Raw genomic sequence first — 18,148 nt, forward strand, 5'->3', positions numbered from 1 at the left:
CCTCCCTGTCCCTACAGCCGCTAACCCGGCTGCTCAGCCTGGCCCAGCCCCTGGCCCCCACCCCACAGCCCCCTCCCTACAGCCCCGTCCCCCTCCCCATAGCCCCGTCCCCCTCCCTACAGCCCTGTCCCCCTCCCCATAGCCCTGTCCCCCTCCCCATAGCCCCGTCCCCCTCCCCATAGCCCTGTCCCATACCCTATAGCCCCGTCCCCCTCCCCATAGCCCTGTCCCATACCCTATAGCCCCGTCCCCCTCCCTACAGCCCCGTCCCCCTCCCCATAGCCCTGTCCCATACCCTATAGCCCCGTCCCCCTCCCCATAGCCCTGTCCCATACCCTATAGCCCCGTCCCCCTCCCTACAGCCCCGTCCCCCTCCCCATAGCCCTGTCCCATACCCTATAGCCCCGTCCCCCTCCCTACAGCCCCGTCCCCCTCCCCATAGCCCTGTCCCCCTCCCTACAGCCCCGTCCCCCTCCCCATAGCCCTGTCCCATACCCTATAGCCCCGTCCCCCTCCCTACAGCCCCGTCCCCCTCCCCATAGCCCTGTCCCATACCCTATAGCCCCGTCCCCCTCCCCATAGCCCCGTCCCCCCCCACCCCTCACCCCAAACACGGCCCCCCCCGGCCCCAGCCCAGGCCCACGCAGCCCCCCCCCAGCCCCAGCCCCCTCCCCCGCCCCCTCTGGCCACGCCCCTCAGCGCCCCCCCCCCCCCCCCCCTTCCTCGGCGCCTCTGGCGGCGCGGCCCAATCCCGTTATCTCGCCGTGCCCTCGCCTCGCTCCCATTGGGCGAGACGGCGGAGCGACGCGGCGCCGAGCCAACGGGCGCTGGCGCCGCGGGCGGAGGCGGGACATCCTGCGGGCCGGGCCGTCCCCGCCCCGCTGCCCGGTGCTGCCCGCGGCCTGGGCCTCCGCCGCCGCCGCCCCGCCCCGCGGCCGCCATGCCGCACAGCTTCAAGCCCGGAGACCTCGTCTTCGCCAAGATGAAGGGGTACCCGCACTGGCCGGCCCGGGTGAGACCGCGGGACCGCGCCGGCGGGGGGATGCACCGGGAAAGGGGGGACGCAACCGGGACGGGGGGGGGGTGAAAGGGGGGGGGGGGGGGGCGGGGCGGGCCGGAGATCCCGTAGCGGGATGGAGATCCTGTACCGGGTTGGGGGGCCGGTACCGGGATGGGGACACCTACCGGCTCCTATCCCGGGGTGGGGGGCCCGCACCGGGATGGAGATGCCGTAACGGTACCCGTACCGGGATGGGGACCCGGTACCGGCATGGGGTGTCCTGTACCGGGATGGGCGACCTGGTACCAGCCCCTCTCCCGGGATGGGGGCCCGGTACCGGCATGAGGGACTTGCACCAGCACCCATACTGGGATGGAGACCCCGTAACGGCACCCGTTCCGGGATGGGGACCTGGTACTGGCATGGAGCATCCCGTACCGGGATGGGAGGTCCCATACGGGGATGGGGACCCGGCAGCGGCATGGGGTGTCCCGTACCGCGACGGGGGACCCATATCGGTATCTGTCCTGGGATGTGGACCCGGTACCGGCATGAGGGACCTGTACCAGCACCCATACTGGGATGGGGAGTCCCGTCCCAGCACCCGTACTGGGTTGGGACGTCCTGTACCGGGAGGGGAGCTCTCGTACCGGCACCTGTACCGGGATGGGGACCCGGTACCAGGACGGGGTGTCCCGTACCGGGATGGGAGGTCCCATTCCAGCACCCATACTGGGATGGGGACTCGCTACAGGAATGGGGCGTCCTGTACCAGAATGGGGGACCCCATGTTGGAACCTGTACTGGGATGAGGGCCCAGTACTGGGATGAGGGCCCAGTACTGGGATGGAGATCCCCTACGGGCACCCCTGCCGGGATGGGAGCCCAGTGCCGGGATGGGGTCCTGCGCTGGGGTGGGGGGTCCCACAGCAGCACCCATACCGGCACTGGGGTTTGATCACAGAAGGGGGGTGTCATGTTGGCACCTGTACCAGGATGGAGAAACCCAGACCACGACGGGGGTCCAGGACTGGAATTGGGGTCCCATGCTGGCACCTGTGCTGGGAGGAGATCCTGCACCGGGCTGGGGGTCCCGTACTGGCACCCACACTTGAGCGATGGGGGGGGGGGGTCCCACACTGGTGCCTGTACCTGGCAAGGGATGGGGGAGACCTGGGGGACCCCTCACTAGGAGGGTGTTTGACAACCCCGTGCAGGGGGACCCGGGACCCCTCTTCTGTCCCAATGGCACCCTGAGCTCTCCCTTTGGACCTGCACCCAGCGGAGACCCTCACCCCCTTGGGGTAACCGCACGGGGCCTCAGCCCTGCTTCACCCACCAGGACCCCTGGCCTGGGGACCCTCTCTCCTGCTGGGGTGACCCCTGCCACCCCTTTCCCCTGCTGCACCCTGGGACCCTGGCGCTCCAGGCACCCCGACCCCATGGCATAGCCCACCCCCTGCCCCAGCACCCCGGAGGAGTCCTGCCCCTTCCCCTCCGTCCTCATCCTCCCACTGCCCAGCAGGGCCCTGCCCCTCCAGAGAGCCCCGTTCCCCTTCCCAGCCTGGATGTCACCCACCCTCTGTCCCCCACTGGGGACAGCAGCAGGAGGCCTGAGTTTGGGGAGGGGTGGGGGACAGAGCCGGGGTCCAGGGCTGTGTCCCTTGGTGGGGACGGGGGACACAGACACGCTGGGGACAGCGCCTGGGTGTGATGCGTGCGGGGGGCTGCGGCTGAGCGCTCGCGAGGTGCAGGATCGGAGGGTGCCGGTGCAGTCTGGGGGGTGTGGATGGGGCGATGGAGCGCGCGTGGTGGGAGACGACGGATCCCGCCGGCCGGGTGACAGCGTTGTGCCGTGGTGGTGCCTGGAGGAGACGCGGAGGAGCGGGCAGAGTGGGGGCCGGTGTAGGACGTGCTCACCGGGGGAGCGCGAGGCGGCTCGGGGGCTCAGACGGGGGTCTGCGGTGGTCCCTGGCGGCAGCTGAGGGCGAGGGAGGTTCATCCGCTTGAAGGTGCCCGATGGCAAGAGACTGGCAGGTGGAAACCGTGTGGGATCGGGGCCGGCAGGTACCGGGGAGGCTCAGGGTGCCGGAGACGACGATGCTTGGCTGCACCACGCCGTGAGATCTAGGATGCCGTCCCCGCGCTGTCGTGGCTGGCCTGGCACCGAGAGGACTCGGTTGTTCCAGGAGAGCCCTTGCGCTGCCGGCGTCTGCAGCCCCTCCTGCTTTAGCTCGCTTGCTCTTTTGGGGAAGGCTTCCCCCCGCCCCGAAGACCTCCCCAGCACGCGGGGCAGCCCCTGCGCACCCCGAGGCTCCCGCCTGCGGCTCTGCCCGCAGCCCAGACCACGTGGAGCAGACAGACGGGCGCTGGAGCCGCGCGTGGGAAGAAGACGGGGTGGCCCACGCGTTCTGCTGGCAGCGGGGCTTTTCCTGCGGCCGGTCTCCAGCCAGGAAGGACCCTCAGGCCGCCCCGTTGGAGCAATCGCCCCCCACCCCGGGCTGGAGGGGGCTTCCCTCGGGCGTCCCCCCCCGAGGCGGCCGGTGCGATGGATCTCTGGGGAGTAGCACAAGGCCCGCGTTTCCCTGGGCGTTGAGCCCGGAGGTGGAGAGATGACCTCGCGCCGAGCTCTAGCCGTAGAGCATCCGTGCCGGATCCCTTCTGTTACTCTTCTAGAGATCCCGCCGGGCCCTGACGCCGCAGTGGGACTCTTGTGCGTAGCAAGGTCCCCGTCCGGGTGCTTTCTTGCCGTGCTTGCCTCCAAGCGGGTGCGGGTGCCGGAGGCCGACGCTGCTAGCCGGGGCTGACGTGCCTCGCAGAGGACGTGCTCAAGCCGCTCTCTCTGACCACCTCCTGCTTTGGGTTTCCTTTCAGATCGATGACATCGCGGACGGCGCTGTGAAACCCCCACCGAACAAGTACCCCATCTTCTTCTTCGGCACCCACGAGACGTAAGCGCTGCCTCGCTCCCCTCTCTGGGCTTTTGCCCCGCTGCCTCTGCTCCGGGCTCACCTCTGCTTTGTTTCTCTCCAGCGCCTTCTTGGGCCCTAAAGATCTCTTCCTTTATGAAAAATATAAAGACAAATATGGGAAACCAAACAAGAGAAAAGGCTTCAACGAGGGATTGTGGGAAATCCAGAACAACCCTCACGCCAGTTACAGTGCCCCTCCGGTGAGTGCGGGCCTCGCGTGGCGGGGGGGCAGCGAGGACGTGGGCTGCCGGCGCCTCCATCTCTCCTTTCCTCCGAGTCGCTCTCCTCCTTTTTCTGCTTCTCATTGCTATGGTGCCTACGCGCTTCCAGCTCGCAGATCGGCTTTCTCGGGGTTGAAGTAGCTTCCCTTCCCTGCCCTCTCCCTTCCTGAGGGAGTCAGCCCTCCTCCTCCTCTGGAGGAAGATGCCTTTGCCCCATCTTCAAGGTGGAACCGGGGATGTGCTTTCTGCCACTTGCCCAAAACCACGGAGGATTTCGTTGTCAGAGCAAGAACTTGAGGCTTGCTCGTCCCCAGCTCCCGGACCTGCGCGTGGAGTGTTGGGCAGTCCCCCTCTTCATCCATTTCTGAGGTCCTGAGCCAAAAGCCGCTGGGCTGCTCCTTCAGCGGGCTTCAGAGCAGGCCGGGAGACGGCTCTTTGCTGTCAATTGCTTGCGTGGGCATTTCGTAACCATAATTGTGTGATACAATTTATTGTATAGCGATCTTCAAAGAAGGCGTCCAAAGCAGCTTCATAGGCAGTTGGTCTGAAGAGGCAGAGGAAGGTTTTTAAGGTGAGCTACAAGGACAAGGTGGTCTAGAGGTAGGCAGGCTCAGGGAATGAGCCCCCCCCGGCTGTGCTGCTGCCAGCGCAGGAGAGAGGATGTGGTTTGAGTAGCTGTGGGAGACGGTTGGACTCAAGACCGCAGACGTAGGGTAAGGTGAGACCATGGAGATGCTTGAAAACCTGGAGAGCAACTTTCAGCTTGTTGGGCGGGAGGTTGGTGATGGTGAGGGAGGCAGCACCCGCTTTGTCCAGGGACTCCACCGTGAACTCCCAGCAGGGGTAAGAAGCCTGTTGGTGAAGGGCCTGCTGTGATTGAGGGACCGAGGCGACGCCGACAGCCCCAGCAAAGCTGAGGGTTCACCAATGCCAACTGTGTTTTGTGGCCAAAATGCCTGGAGGAGCAGAAGAAGAGACTGAAGTAGAGGTCTTTCTTGGTTTTGTGACCTAAATGAAGGAGGTGCCAGGAACGGTCAAGGATGAGGAGAAGCTTTCCAGCAGGAAGGCTCCGGCATTGGAAGAATCCCAGCTCTAGGAAACCCCTTGGGTGAGATGTCCTTGCATGAGGAACCTCATGACGGGCTGGTGAGAAGCCGGGAGACCTTCCCTACATGGGAGTGAGGGAGCAGGACACAGGAGATCCCAACTGGGAAGAGTGGTGGCCGCCACGCTGGACTTCTTGTGTGGACCTTTCCCGTGGGGAAGGTGTGTGATGTGCTGTGGGGCGAAGCCATCTGAGAAGGAAGAGGCCTGACCCGAGTCGAGGGCTGGTGGCCGGCCCACCGGAGGAGAACGGCTGCTCCCTGACGCCGGAGGAGAGGCTGACCCGAGCCACCCAGCCCTGCTTGTCTGGCGCCATTAGGGCAGAGGAGAGCTGGGGTCCGCTCACCCGGGAGGGGCTGTCAGGTCTAGGCTTCTCCAGGGGTCTTTGGCAGAGCGCGAGGATGGGGGGGAGAGGGGAGCGAGGCGGCAGCAGCGGGTGGAAGCCGAGCTGGGGGATCCAGAGGGAAGGTGTTGCTGGTGGTCTCGGGGTGGTGCGTGAGGGGCCTTGGGAAGGGGGTGCAGAGGAATTAGAAGGGGGTCGACTGAGCGTCCTCGTTGAAGGGCTGGTCGCGTTGTCCCCCTGCCCCAGAGCCACGCCGAAGGGTTCTGTGCCGGGAGGGGAGGCTGCCCCACGCTCCTCTGCACGCACACCTCTCTGCTCAGCGCTGCCGTCCATCGCTCGTCACCCTTTTGTGCCCCGTCTCCTCTCCCCCCTGATACGCCACAGGCCCCCTGGGGCGGTAACACAACTCTCGTCTCCGCTGTCTTTAGCCTGCGAGCTCCTCGGACAGCGACGTTCCCGAGAACGACCCGATGGGGGGAAGCGATGCAGGTGACGATGAGGAAGACACTGCCATGGCTGCAGTCGCCACGGAGAAAATGGAAAGCGATGAGGACTCCGATCGAGGCAGCGACCACAGCGAGCTCAAGCGAAAATCGCTGGCTATGAAAGTGAGTGTGGGCTGAGGCGGTTCCACGCAGCGGGGATGGGAGGGCGTCCTGGCCAGGAGGACGCTGATACGGTCCTCGCGTCCACCACTGAGCTGCAGGTTTCGTCCGCCATGCAGCATGTCAAACCCACCGTGGCAGGAGGTGGTGAAGAAACCAACTCCCTCTGGATTCTCCGGTGGGAAATGGGGTTCAGTGCATCTTTGGGGGTCTTGCAGCTGTCTCGCGTTGTCCGTGAGATGGTGGGACGGCCAAATCCTGGTGTGGTTTGCAGCCAGGAGGAGAGACTAGAGCTGCAGATCTCTTCTGAGTGCACGCGGCTGCTCTTTCTGTTGTGGGCAGAGGGGGAGTGGGCTTCTCTCACATTCTCGCTTCTTGCATGTCAGATGCCAGTGGCAAAACGGCCTCGGAAATCCTCCAGTGACCTGGATCAGGGCAGCCCCTCCCTGACAGAAGAGGAGAACTCGGAAACATCTTCCGAATCGGAAAAAAACAGTGACCAGGTGAGAGGGGTTTGGGATACGCTTGTATGGAGGCTGGCAGGGCGGTGGGGAAAGGGCTGGAGGAAGAGCATCGCCGTCTAGGGGGGCGGTGGCTCGGGGGAACCTGACTGGCTTCTGAAACCATCATGAGACCGCTCCCCATTTCTTCATATCTGTGTTTTCCTCCAGGACTTCACTCCCGAGAAGAAGCCAGTGGCCAGGGCTCCCCGGAGGATGCCGGCAGGGGGGAGGAAGAAGAAGGTAAAAGACCCCTAGTCTGCAGTGCAGCGGGAGGGAAGCTGGAGAGGTGCCTGGGGTCTGTGGTGCCTGGAGGGGGGCCGGGGGTTGGCAGGGCTCTGCCATGGGCTGGGTGTAGGTTCAGCGCTAGGAGGGACCTCGCTGATGCCTCAGTGATCTGGCTGTGCCCCGTGCTGCTGTGTTTTGGGGCATGCTGCTGAGCCGCTGCCACCCCCCCGTCCCCGGTCCAACCCCACTCTGTGCCTGCAGAAAGTGGAGTCCGGCTCCGACTCAGACTCCAAAGTGGACTCGGATTCGGAAATGGGAAACGCGACTGTGGACATGACCAAGTCGGACTCCAACTCCGATTCAGACTCGGATGTGTCTGTGAAGAAGGCTCCGCGGGGAAGGAAGCCAGGTAACGCCAAGGAAGCTTCTTCCACCACCGCTGGGCCACTGCTGGCTTCCTCGGGGGACTGGAGAGCGTGTGAGGTGGAGGGCTCCTGAGGCTCTGGGGTCCCCTTCTGTTGTGGACACCTTCCAGCCCATATCCGAACAGCCCTCTGCCCCCCCCGATTTGGGGCTGTTTTAACAGAGGGACAACCAGGGCTCCTGCTGAACATCTCCCCGTTGTCTTGCAGCTGAGAAACCCCCTCCCAAGCCCCGTGGCAGGAAACCGAAGCCCGAGCGCGTCCCGACCAGCTCCAGCAGCGACAGGTGAGATCAGCTGGGACGCTGTCACCCTCGGGGCTGGGCTGGAGGGTCACCCACCTCCCCTCCGCACAAGGGGTCCAAGCGTGCTCTGTCCTTTGCAGTGATAGCGATAGCGACGTGGACCGCATCAGCGAGTGGAAGAGGCGAGATGAAGAACGACGGCGGGAGCTGGAAGAGAAGAGGAAGAGGGAGCAGGAGGAAGAGATCCGTCGACTCCGGGAGCAGGAGAAGGAGGAGAAAGAGAAGAGGAAGGAGAAAGCGGAGAAGGGCGAGGAGATGCACTCGGACTCAGACAGCAGTGGAGAGGATGAAGTGGCCAAAAAGGGCCGGAAAGGTCGGGCCAAGGCCCCGTCCTCCTCAGACTCTGAACTGGAGCTGGAGAAAGAGGTGAGTAGAGAGCCGTGGGGAGCTGGGGACAAACAGCCAGCCCATCCTCTCAGGTCAGGTCAGCAGGGACCTCCAGGAGTGGCAGGGACCTGCTGTCTCGGTCTTGCGTTACCCTGGGGTTGCCCACGCAGCACTGGGAAGGGTTGTGTCCGTAGGCACACCCGTGCCTTGTAAAGGGGAGCTCTTCTCCTGGCCCAGGACGCCCCATCCAGCTGTGGGTCTCGCATCTCCATGATGCTCTCCCTCCCACCACAGTCATCCGATTCGCCCCCCGGAGCCTGGAGGAGCATCAGCCGGATTCGGCTGAAGCACAGGGAAGGGTTGCAGAGGGCTCACGGGAACCGTGCTGCCCGTGGTCAGAGGCGAGGTCGCCCTTGTAGCCTGGCGAGTTCCTCCCGGTGGAGGGGGAGCCAGGAAAGCAGCCCGAAGGTCTTGAGGTCTGGAAGGACGCGTGGGTCCGCCAGTCGGGTCCTGCGGGCTGGGTGGGCCACTTTAGGTACCAGGATATTTACTTTCGGAGCAGCACACCGCTGTGCTGCAACCCGAGTCCCTTTTTTATCCCGTGCGGGGGATGCCCCTGCACCCAAACCGACTTGCAGCAGGGGCCGCGGCGCTGTCTCCCTCCCGCAGCGGGGAGGGCTCTGCCGCTCTCGCCTGCATTGTTCTCTCCTCCAAGGTAAAGAAGCCGGCGAAGAAGCAGCCCTCAGAGTTGTCAAGGAAACCGAATCAGAAGGAGAAGAGGGGCCGAGCAGAGGAGAAACCACGGAACAAGTCAGCATCTCCCCTCCCCGCATCGGCGCTTTCTTCCTCTGGGGACAGGGCCATTCCTCTGCTGCTGCCCAGCCCTCCCCGGCTGGCACCCTGGGGTGGGGATGGGGCACCCCGGGGTGGGGATGGGGCACCCCGGGGTGGGGATGGGGCACCCCGGGGTGGGGATGGGGCTCCCCGTGGAGCTGCCCCTGGGTCAGCAGCGCCCGTGGAAGGGGCCGGGCTGTTTCCTCCCCTCCTGTCTCCTGGAGCTGAAGGGGCTGGAGGAGGTGTTGGGGGGCACCAGGCTGAGCTTCCCTGGTGTTTTCCATCTCGCAGGGGAAGATCCTCGGGGTATCGCTTTGGGGCTCTGCCTTTCTGCAATCCCGGGAAGCTGGGGCATGGGGGAGCTGCTGTCCCGGGGCTCCCGTCTGCCTGCGAGCTGGGAGATGCGCGTGAAAGCGGTGGTGGAGCGTGGCAGGGCTCTGCTGCCTGGCTCGCGCCCTCGGGCAGGCCCGGGGGGGATGCGCCGGTGTGTGCCGTCCCCCTTCTTGTTAGCCCAGCGGCGAGCAGGGGGTTTCACCTGAATGATCTCGCCTCTTCCCTTTTCCTCCCGCAGACCTTTGAAAGTAGAACGAGGCCGGAAGAAATCTGACCTGATCCCTGAAAGGAGGATGGAGAAGAAAAAGGGTGAGAGAGCCCTTGCTTGCCGTCACAGAGGGGAGGAGAGGGAGAGAAGGGATCCAGGAAAGGGATCCCCTGGGAAGGGGAGGGATCCACAGGGCCCTTCCCAGCACTGCCGTGGTCCTGACATCGTGTTGGAAAGTATTTACAGGGTGGGCAGAGACAGCGAGCTGCCCTCCATACATCCCCTCCTGATTTTGGCTCATCCCAACCCATCCTCTTCAGAGGGGCCCCTGGGGCTGTGTTTGACCTTGGAGATGCAGGAGGAAACCAAACCCTTGCCGGCTGGGGGAGAGGTCCCTGGCTCCGGGCAGTGCTGTGCTCTCCTCCGGTGGCCTGATGCCTCGACCTCTCTCTCTTGCTGCTCCAGAGCCCACGGTCGAAGAGAAACTTCAGAAACTTCACAGCGAGGTCAAGTTTGCCCTGAAGGTGGATAACCCGGTGAGTGCCCGAGAGGTTGGTCTGGCCTGGGATGTCCCTGCTCCTCGTCTCCTCGGCCACCGCGTGAGCCTTGCCCAGCTGCAATACCTGGGGGTCCTCAGCCTGGCTGAGCCCCCTCTTCCCTTTCTGGATGCTGAGTGGCATTAGGGGACCGTGCTCCACGCAGCGCTGCCCTGGGTGCCCACAGGGAGACTTCCAGGCAGCTTCTGATCTCGGTGCCATCCTTGCAGGACATCAAGCGGTGTCTGAATGCGCTAGAGGAGCTGGGCACGCTCCAGGTCACCTCTCACATCCTCCAGAAGCACACCGACGTGGTGGCTACGCTGAAAAAGGTAGGGCAGAGGGCTGAGTCCCTGCCTGGAGGGGAGCAAGGAGCGTGCTTGGGTCGCCCCAGCTCTGAGGGCGTCCCTCCTCCCTCTTTCTGGTGCAGATCCGTCGCTATAAAGCAAACAAGGACGTGATGGAGAAAGCTGCCGAAGTCTACACCCGGTTGAAGTCGCGCGTCCTAGGACCAAAGATGGAGGCCATCCAGAAAGCCAACAAAGCCGGGTCTGAGAAGGACAAGGGGGAGGCGGAGAAGAGCCAGGAGAAGCTGTCAGGAGGGGAGACACGGAATGAGAAGGGAGAAGAGGAGACGAATGCTGGTAACGCTCCCTGCATGTCTCGGGGCAGTTCCTTGCTCTGCCCAGGCACGTAGCGATCCCGGGGCCCTTCTCAGGGCACAGCATGTCCCGCTGGGGACACAAACAGGGACACAGCACGTCCCGCTGGGGACTGGGGATGTGAACAGGGGTGGCTCTTGGCCTCGGTGGTGGAGGGGATCGGCAGCCACGCGCGGCACCTCCAGTCCCTTGTTCGCTGGAGTGCCAAGAGTGGGAAAGGACTGAGTAGCGAACGCTCGCGGCAGTGAGAGCAGAGGGCAAACCTCGACGCCCACGCCCTGGCTTTGGGTGCCTCTGGGCTGATTTTTGGGCCAGGATGGCTCCTCGCTGCCAGCTTGAGCGCTGGTCCAAGGCACCGGGGAGACGGAGGAATGCGGAGACGCCCTTGGACGCTGGCTCAGGCTCTTGCGCAGGCAGCTGGTGACTGGGATCTTCCACCATCGTGGCTGGGTCCCTGCCTGGGGACGTCCTGGTGATGCTGCAAGAGCCTTCCCGGAGGAGCTGATGACGCTCTGACGCCTGCCTCTGGGCTTGGGGGATGGAGTCTTTGGGGCCCTTCTCGTAGCTATTGGGGTCAGGCCAGACCTGGGGTCCCCTCGGTCTCAGCTGGGTGTCCCTTGCCTGGATGGGGACAACCTGTTGGCTCTGGGTCCTCGGCTTGCCCAGCCCCTCGTGGGTCAGGGTGGACGAGGTCTGCTGTGGGGACCCGAGTGTCTGAGCCTCTCTCTTCCCTTTAGACTTGTCGGGTCCTGTGAATGGTGAATCCCTGTCCCAAAAAGCGGAGGGCCCAGAGGAGAAGGACAAAAGCCAAGGGCCGGGAGCGGGAGAGTCGGAGGCGTCCGCCGAGGAGACCCACAACAAGTGAGCGTGCGAGGGGCAGAGCTGGGGGCTTGGGAGCTCCCCTGGATCTGATGCACGTCCAAGCCGGGCTCTCGCATGGATGATTTGGGGGGGGAAGTCTCGTGGGTTGTGTCGGGCTTTTCCCAGCTTGGGAAGGAGCCTGGGGCGTGGGAGAGGGGAAGGCAGGGGGGCAGGGGAGACGCTCGCTGAGATGCCTGTACTCTCCCCCAGCAGTGTGCAGGACTATCCCAAGGCCGAGCGAGCCGGGCCGGAGCGGGAGAGGGCTCGCGGGGAGTCGGAGGCTGTGGATGACGCGGAGGAGAGCTGAGGAAGCAGCTCCCGCCCGGAGGAGGAGGCGGAGGGGCTACGAAGGGAGACTGGCCTCTGCCTCGTCCCCTGCTTGAGTTACTTCACTAAGTCACACAGTAGCTGATGTCCTAGGTCTTGTCCTGTGCCCCCGGCCCCGCAAAAGCACCGACCGCGGGGGGGGCTGTGCTGGTTGTCTGTATCTGTCCCCTCTTTTTTGTTTTGGGTTTTTTTTTGTTGTTTGTTTTTTTTTTTTTCCATTTTGTTTTTCCCTCCTACCTAATTTCTTGTGATTTCAACCGACATGAAATGAATATAAAGGGTTTTTTAATGAAAAACACAGGGAGCCCTAGTGTCTTGTTTCTTGAGGCATCGCTGACTGTGACGAGGGGAGGGCAGGAGCATCCCCCTGCCCGGGGCCGGGACTGGAAAACGCACCCACGGGTGTCCCCCCCCCTTCCCTCTGCCCCTGGCCCACCCCACCAGCCAGGACCAGGCACCCACGGGTGTCCCCACCGGGCCCTGGCGAGGGGAATGGGACAGCCAAACCGGGCTGCTCTCTGCTTGATTTTCCAGCGCCCGTGCTGGGCTCTGCCTTGGACACGGGGGCTTCTCCGAGCCCCGTTCCCCACCATCGTCTTCTCTCCGGCCGGAGGCAGCTGCTGGAGCCGGGTCCCTCTGCTCCAGGGGAGGCAGCAGGGCTGGGCACCAGCTTTTGGGTTAAAAAGAGAATAAAAATTGCGTGTTCTCTCTCTCCTGTCTCAGCCAGGGAGGGACTGAACCACGGCAGCATCCTGCCTTGTGCTGGGCAGCATCTTTGTCTGTCTGTCTGCTCTTTTGCAAAGATCCGAAGCTTTTGTACACGTCAAATAAAGATGTTCCCAGCTCAACCAGACGCTGCGTCCTCGAGTCCTGTTTGTGCCGCGGAGGAGGGAGGATGCCCCGACCCCGCTTCGAGGCTGCTGTTGCTGTAACTCTGCCCTGGGGAGAGGGTTGGTTGGATGTGTTTGGTTTTTTTTTTTTCCAGGGCTGATTTCATGCTCCAGCTCTCCATAAACAAAACCCAAATAAACTCCCCTCCCCCCTCCCCCCCCCCCCAAAAAAAAAAAAAATTAAAAAAAAAAAGCCTTGTGTGCCTTTTGCCCAACTGCCGGGAGGTTGGGGGGGAGGGGGGAGATGGGGTGAGCTGGGTGCTGCTGCCCGGTGCGCGGCTGGGGGCTCAGCCCCATCCTCGGGCTGGGGAGACGTGGAGAGACGCGGGGCCGGGGGGGGGGGGGGAACACCCGGACCCTGGTGCTGGGGAAGGTGGATGGGGACACGGCGACGTGTCACCGCGCCCCAGGAAGGGCTGGTTAAGCCCTACGCCGCCCCAGCGAGCAGCTTGTGTGACATCCCCCCCCCCCCCACCTTGGGACATCACCCTGGGTCGGGGGGGGGGGGGTGGGGGGGGGGTGGGGGGGTGGGGGGGTGGGGGTGGGGGTGGGGATTTAAAGGCAGATATGAGGTCTCTCTGTGCCCTCCTCTCCCTCCCTCCCTGCCAAAACCCCCCCATTGCCTTTGGCTGTCGCAGCCCCCATCGTCGCAGGTGGCAGCACCGGAATAACGCCAAGACACGGACATGAACGTGAACAGAGCCATGTTGGTGCCACCGAGGACAGAGCAGGGTTTCAGCCCCTCTCACGGCCTGGGGGGGGGGGGTGGGGGGGGGGGGTGGGGGGGGGGGGGGGGGGGGGGGGGGGTGGCCGTGGCTGGTTGAATTTAGGGCACCCTTAGGTTTGGGGGTGCGGTGGGGTGGTGTGGGGTGGTGCCGCCGTGCCGGCAGCCTCGGCGGCATCCTCCAGCCGTAGCACCAGCGGGTGCTGGAGCAGGAACACCACCAGCGCCTCCCAGGCCTGGGCCACCACCTCGCGTCCCCGGGCCACCGCGGTCCCCAGCAGCTCCCGCAGGGAGCCGGCCCGGCTGAAGGCGCCGTGGACCTCGGCCATGCCGCCCTGGGCTTGCCGCACTGCCTGTTGCAGCAGGGCAGGCAGCTGCCGGACCCCAGCCCGCAGCTGCACCAAGGCATCCTGCAGCCGCTGTGCCAGCATCCGACCCGTGGCAAGCGCCTGCCCCGGTGGCCTCATGGGGGTCCCGCACCCCTCGGCCGGCCTTTCCTGGGTGCCGGGACGTGGGCAGGGGTTTGCTTGCAGCTGGTTCCTGCACACCCACATCTCCTGGCTGTCGCAGAGCGGCTCCTCCAAGCTTTGCTGCACGGCCTTTGTCTGCGGGAGGAACGGCACCGTGGGCACCGGCGTCCCGGGCACAGCCCCACGGCACAGCCCCCGGGGACAGGGTACCTGCTGGGATGGCTGCGGAGTGGCCTCGTCCACAGGGTCCAGGGAGGCTCTGCCTGCAAAAGGGAGGGGGGGGGGCACAGCACTGACACCCAGGCTGTAGGCGGGTGCCACGGGAGCCCCAATGCCACCTCTGGGCCAAGACATGGCAGGGGGGTGGGGGGCTTGGTGCTTGCCTCCTCCAAGATGCGTGGGGGGGTGTCTGCTGGCGGGACAGAGGGGGCACCCAGGTCCTGGCAAGCTGTGAAGGGCTGAGCCCCGCTGGAGGGGCCCCTGCTCAGCCCCCGGCACTGACCTGCTGCTGCCAGCGCTGCAGCCCTGCACCCGAGGATGGTGCCCCGGGGCCATCGTCACCGGTGGTGTGGGTGATGCCCCAGTCGGGGCAGGGATGATGACAGCGCAGAGTGCCACGAGCTGGGATGCAGGGCATGGGGTGCTGCCCCTCACTCCCAGCGGGGTGAGCAGGTCCTGCCCAGCACCCGCCCCCCCCCCCCCCCCCCCCCGAGCCCCCCAGGATGGGCCTGTCTGTCTCCCTGGGGCTAGGGGCACCCTGCTCCCAGGACAGCCCTGGTCCCACCTCCCGCTCCTGCCCTCCCAGCCCTGGTCCCACCAGGGCAGGGGACAGGCTAGGGGGGTCTTGCTGGGCTGTGGGATGAGTGGGGGGCCAGGACATGGGGGGCCCCAGGACTTGGGGGGGGACGGACTGTTCCTCCAGAGCACCCCCTCCACTCACCCTCGGCCATGGGCTCTGCTCAGGGGGTAGCGGGCAGGGAAGAGGCTGGTGTCCTGGTGGTTCAGCACCAGGCCGTCCCCTGCAGTGCCTCCATTGGAAGCCCCCGCCCCTGTGAGGTCACGCAGGGCTATGACATCATCACTCCCCCTGAGCCCCTGCTTGGGGTGGGATGCAGCCCTAGGGGCCCCAATACCACCCCCCCCACCCCCAGAAGAAGCCTCAGTCCAGTGCAAAACTAACCAGAGTTTATTGCTTCACGAGCCATCCCCGACCCTACAAGACCAGGGGCTTGAAGGCACCGAGGACGAGGGGACATGGGGGGGTCCAGCCGGGGGCCGGAGGTGACCCCAGTAGGCACTTGGGGGAACCAAGGCATGTTACTGCAGGGCCCTGGCACAGGTGACAAGGGACAGAGCTGCACGTGGGACAGGCAGGAGCGGTCCCTTGTACAGGCAGGCACTGAGGTTACGGGCAAGGTGGGCCAGGCAGGGGTTAGTAGACGCTCCTATCGAGGCTTAGGCAGGTGGTGGGGGGGACACACCAACAGCACCCCAGCCCAGAAGATGCTATTTCATCTCCAGGTCCACCAGGCGCTGGCCCGAGGGGGCAAAGGGTCCCACCAGCCAGGTCAGGGGGGTGTTGTGGGCCACGTGCTCCACCAGCTCGTCCATCAGCTGGCGAGCTTTGGTGGCACGGGCACGGGCTTGAGCCAGCACGCTGCTCGTCACGTCCTGGAGGGAGGCGGCGGAGGCGAGGGCTACCCGTAGCTCCTCCACGTTATGCCGGACCTGCCCCGCCGTGTCCTGGATGCTGGCAGGGAGGCCCTGGAGGCTGGACACCAAGGGCTGGCAGGAGCTCTGGAGCTGCTGCGTCAAGCCCTGCAGCAGGGCCAGCGTGCCCGACTCCACTGGCTGCAGGGGGACAAGGAGGTGGTGAGGGGTGTGGGGGGGGACACCAGGTCACCCTGGGGACCCCCTGCCCTCCACCTACCTCTGGTGGCACCAGGTCCTTGCCGCCACCCGGTTGCTTCTTGCTCCACTCCAGCCACATCTGCTGCAGCTTCTCCTGCCCTCCCTGCAGCTTCTGGTCCATGCCCTGCTTGAGGTGCTCCACCTGAGGAGAGACAGAGCTTGGCGTGGGTGGCCTGCTGCAGCTCCAGGATGGCATGGGGGGACGTGGGGATGGGTCCTACCAGGTCAAGGGTGCGCTGGAGCTGGGCCAGCACGTCCTGGCTGCTGTGGCGGGCGCTCTGCAGCTTGCCCAGCGAGTGCTGGAGGGCTCGGTGCCGCAGCTTGGTCGAGAGGGAGCCCAGGCGCACGAAGTAGCTCTGCTGCTGCTTCTGCTGCTCTGTTTCGAAGCCCTCCACAGCTGTGGCCAGCTTGGCTGTGGGAGAGGAGCTGCTGAGGTGGCCCCACCCCTCACCCCAACCCCATGTAGAGCCAGCATCATCCTGCCCAGGCTCTACCCACCCCCTCTCCAAGGGGACCCCCAGGCCATGACACATCTCCAGGGGGTTGTGATCAGCTCCTTACCCAGCTCCTCATCCGTCATGGGCAGGTAATGGTCCACCAGCTCCTCTGACTTCTCCAGCACGGAGCCCATCCCGCTCACCACCATTTGGCCCACGGTCGAGCCCATGACTGTGTTGACGCCACTGCTCACCACCGACTTGGTCAGCTCCACACTGCCCTGCATGGCCCCTTTGGTCATGTCCATCACACCCGTCACCCGGCTGGTCACCACGTCCTTGGCCCCAGCCACGGTGCTGGTCAGGACATCCTTGGCCCCCGTCACTGTGGATGTCACCAGCTGCTTGGTGTCCGAGATGAGCTGGTTGTAGGGTGGACAACCCTCTATTAAACAGCGCTGGGGGGGGACCTCGAGCATGTTTGCCCACCCCACCCTACCCCACTACCTTCTCCGTGGGCTGCTGCAGGATGGGCAGCTTCTCCTCCAGCTTATCCAGCCCTTTGCAGGCGTATTCGTTCGCGGTGGAAACTAGAGACATAAACCCAGATGTTTTTAACATCCTGATGACTTGCAAGATCTTTGCTAAGGCCAGTTTTCAGGCATCTCAAAACTCATGGGGTGCTGCCCCCCCCCCCCCCCAGCTTCTCCTCCAGCCCTTTGCAGGCATATTCGTTCGCAGTGGAAACTTAAGAGATGAGAAAACAGCTTTTTCTTACCCTGCTGCCTTGCAAGAGCTCTGCTACAGCCAGTTTTCGGGCACCCCAAAACCCATGGGGTGCTGCCCCCCTCCCCCCCAGCCCCACTCACTCTGTGGCTCCAGCTTGGTGAGGATGGGCTGGGCCCCGCTGACCGCCGCCGCCGTCAGCGTCTTCACCCCCTTTTCGGCGGCGTCGCAGACGGACTTGACGTAGGGGTGGCTCTCCTTGGTGGAGGCGTAGGCGGTGGAGACCATGCCGTAGGCAGAGCTCACCAGGGGCAGGCTGGCCACCCTCGTCCCGATGCTCTGGGGGCAAGAAGGGATCAGGATGAGTATGTGGGGGGACGATGGAGCCCTAAATCTCGTAGGGGATGGCGGGCGGGGGGGGAGGGGGGGCTGTGTGCCCCTGACTCCCCGAGGATGGCTTTGGAGTACTCCGAGGACTCTCCAAGCCCACCCAAGCGTAGGATAACCCAAAGTGCCGTCCCCAAGCAGGGATCCCCTGGACACCCCCACCCCGAACCCCCCCGTTGCCCCCACTGACCTGCTGCTCCTCCGCCTTGGGCTGCGCCGTCCCGGGCTCGCTGGTGGCCATGGCGGCGCTGGGGTGGGGGGGAACCGTGAGCAGGGTCAGACCCCCCCAACGCCCCCCACTCACCCCCAGGATGGGGGAACCCCAAGTTAACCGCCTCCCTCCCTAGAACGGGGCAGCCCCCACCCGGTTGGGGCCCTCCAGAACAGGGGGGTTCCCAGCTCCCTCCCGTGCCCCAGACACCGACCGGGACCGGGACCGGGGACCGGGACCGGGACCGGGACCGGGACCGGGACCGGGACCGGGACCGGGACCGGGACCGGGACCAGACTCACCGCTGTCGGCTGGGCTGGGCTCTGGACTGGCCCCGCTCCCTCCCCACCGGCCTTTATAGTCCCGGAGCCCGGCCCCGAGCGCATGTGACCGGGACCCGCCCTGCCGGGGCCGCCCCGGGGCGGTCCGGGAGCACCGACCCGCTGGGAGCGGCGCGGCCCGGGGCTGCAGCGACCCCCCCCCCCCCCGCCCCAGCGCCGGATCCCCCGGGCTGGGCTGCACCGACCCCCCCCGCCTCCCCCCCCCCCGCCACCGGGCGGGGCTGGACCGACCCTCCCGGGACCGGATCCCACCGGGACCGATTC

At 65.2% G+C, this 18,148-nt stretch overlaps 2 protein-coding genes across 5 annotated transcripts; one reads left to right on the top strand and one right to left on the bottom strand.

Annotated features, from left to right (window-relative positions):
- Window positions 1-907: 907 nt before the first annotated feature.
- Window positions 908-12,640, top strand: HDGFL2 (HDGF like 2). Of its 4 annotated transcripts, none has more exons than XM_076359441.1 (16): window positions 908-1,012; window positions 3,875-3,951; window positions 4,034-4,172; window positions 6,069-6,248; window positions 6,632-6,748; window positions 6,917-6,988; window positions 7,235-7,382; window positions 7,606-7,681; window positions 7,780-8,065; window positions 8,742-8,836; window positions 9,432-9,502; window positions 9,867-9,937; window positions 10,168-10,269; window positions 10,368-10,581; window positions 11,337-11,460; window positions 11,671-12,640. In XM_076359441.1, the coding sequence occupies exons 1-16, from the start codon at window positions 941-943 to the stop codon at window positions 11,765-11,767; spliced, it is 1,941 nt and encodes a 646-aa protein (XP_076215556.1). In that variant the 5' UTR covers window positions 908-940; the 3' UTR covers window positions 11,768-12,640. The 4 variants fall into 4 exon arrangements, with proteins under 4 accessions (XP_076215556.1, XP_076215557.1, XP_076215558.1 ...); XM_076359442.1 differs by having other exon boundaries at window positions 11,674-12,640; XM_076359443.1 differs by lacking the exons at window positions 3,875-3,951; window positions 4,034-4,172.
- Window positions 12,641-15,039: 2,399 nt separating this feature from the next.
- LOC143170779 (perilipin-3-like) lies at window positions 15,040-17,868 on the bottom strand. The gene is made up of 8 exons (XM_076359336.1): window positions 17,846-17,868; window positions 17,523-17,580; window positions 17,089-17,284; window positions 16,727-16,809; window positions 16,344-16,641; window positions 16,004-16,194; window positions 15,802-15,924; window positions 15,040-15,722 (listed from the first exon to the last, which is right to left on the bottom strand). The coding sequence occupies exons 2-8, from the start codon at window positions 17,571-17,573 to the stop codon at window positions 15,378-15,380; spliced, it is 1,287 nt and encodes a 428-aa protein (XP_076215451.1). The 5' UTR covers window positions 17,574-17,580; window positions 17,846-17,868; the 3' UTR covers window positions 15,040-15,377.
- Between the last annotated feature and the right edge of the window lie 280 nt (window positions 17,869-18,148).

This window comes from Aptenodytes patagonicus, chromosome 25, assembly GCF_965638725.1.
Source record: "Aptenodytes patagonicus chromosome 25, bAptPat1.pri.cur, whole genome shotgun sequence".
Lineage (NCBI taxonomy): Eukaryota > Metazoa > Chordata > Aves > Sphenisciformes > Spheniscidae > Aptenodytes > Aptenodytes patagonicus.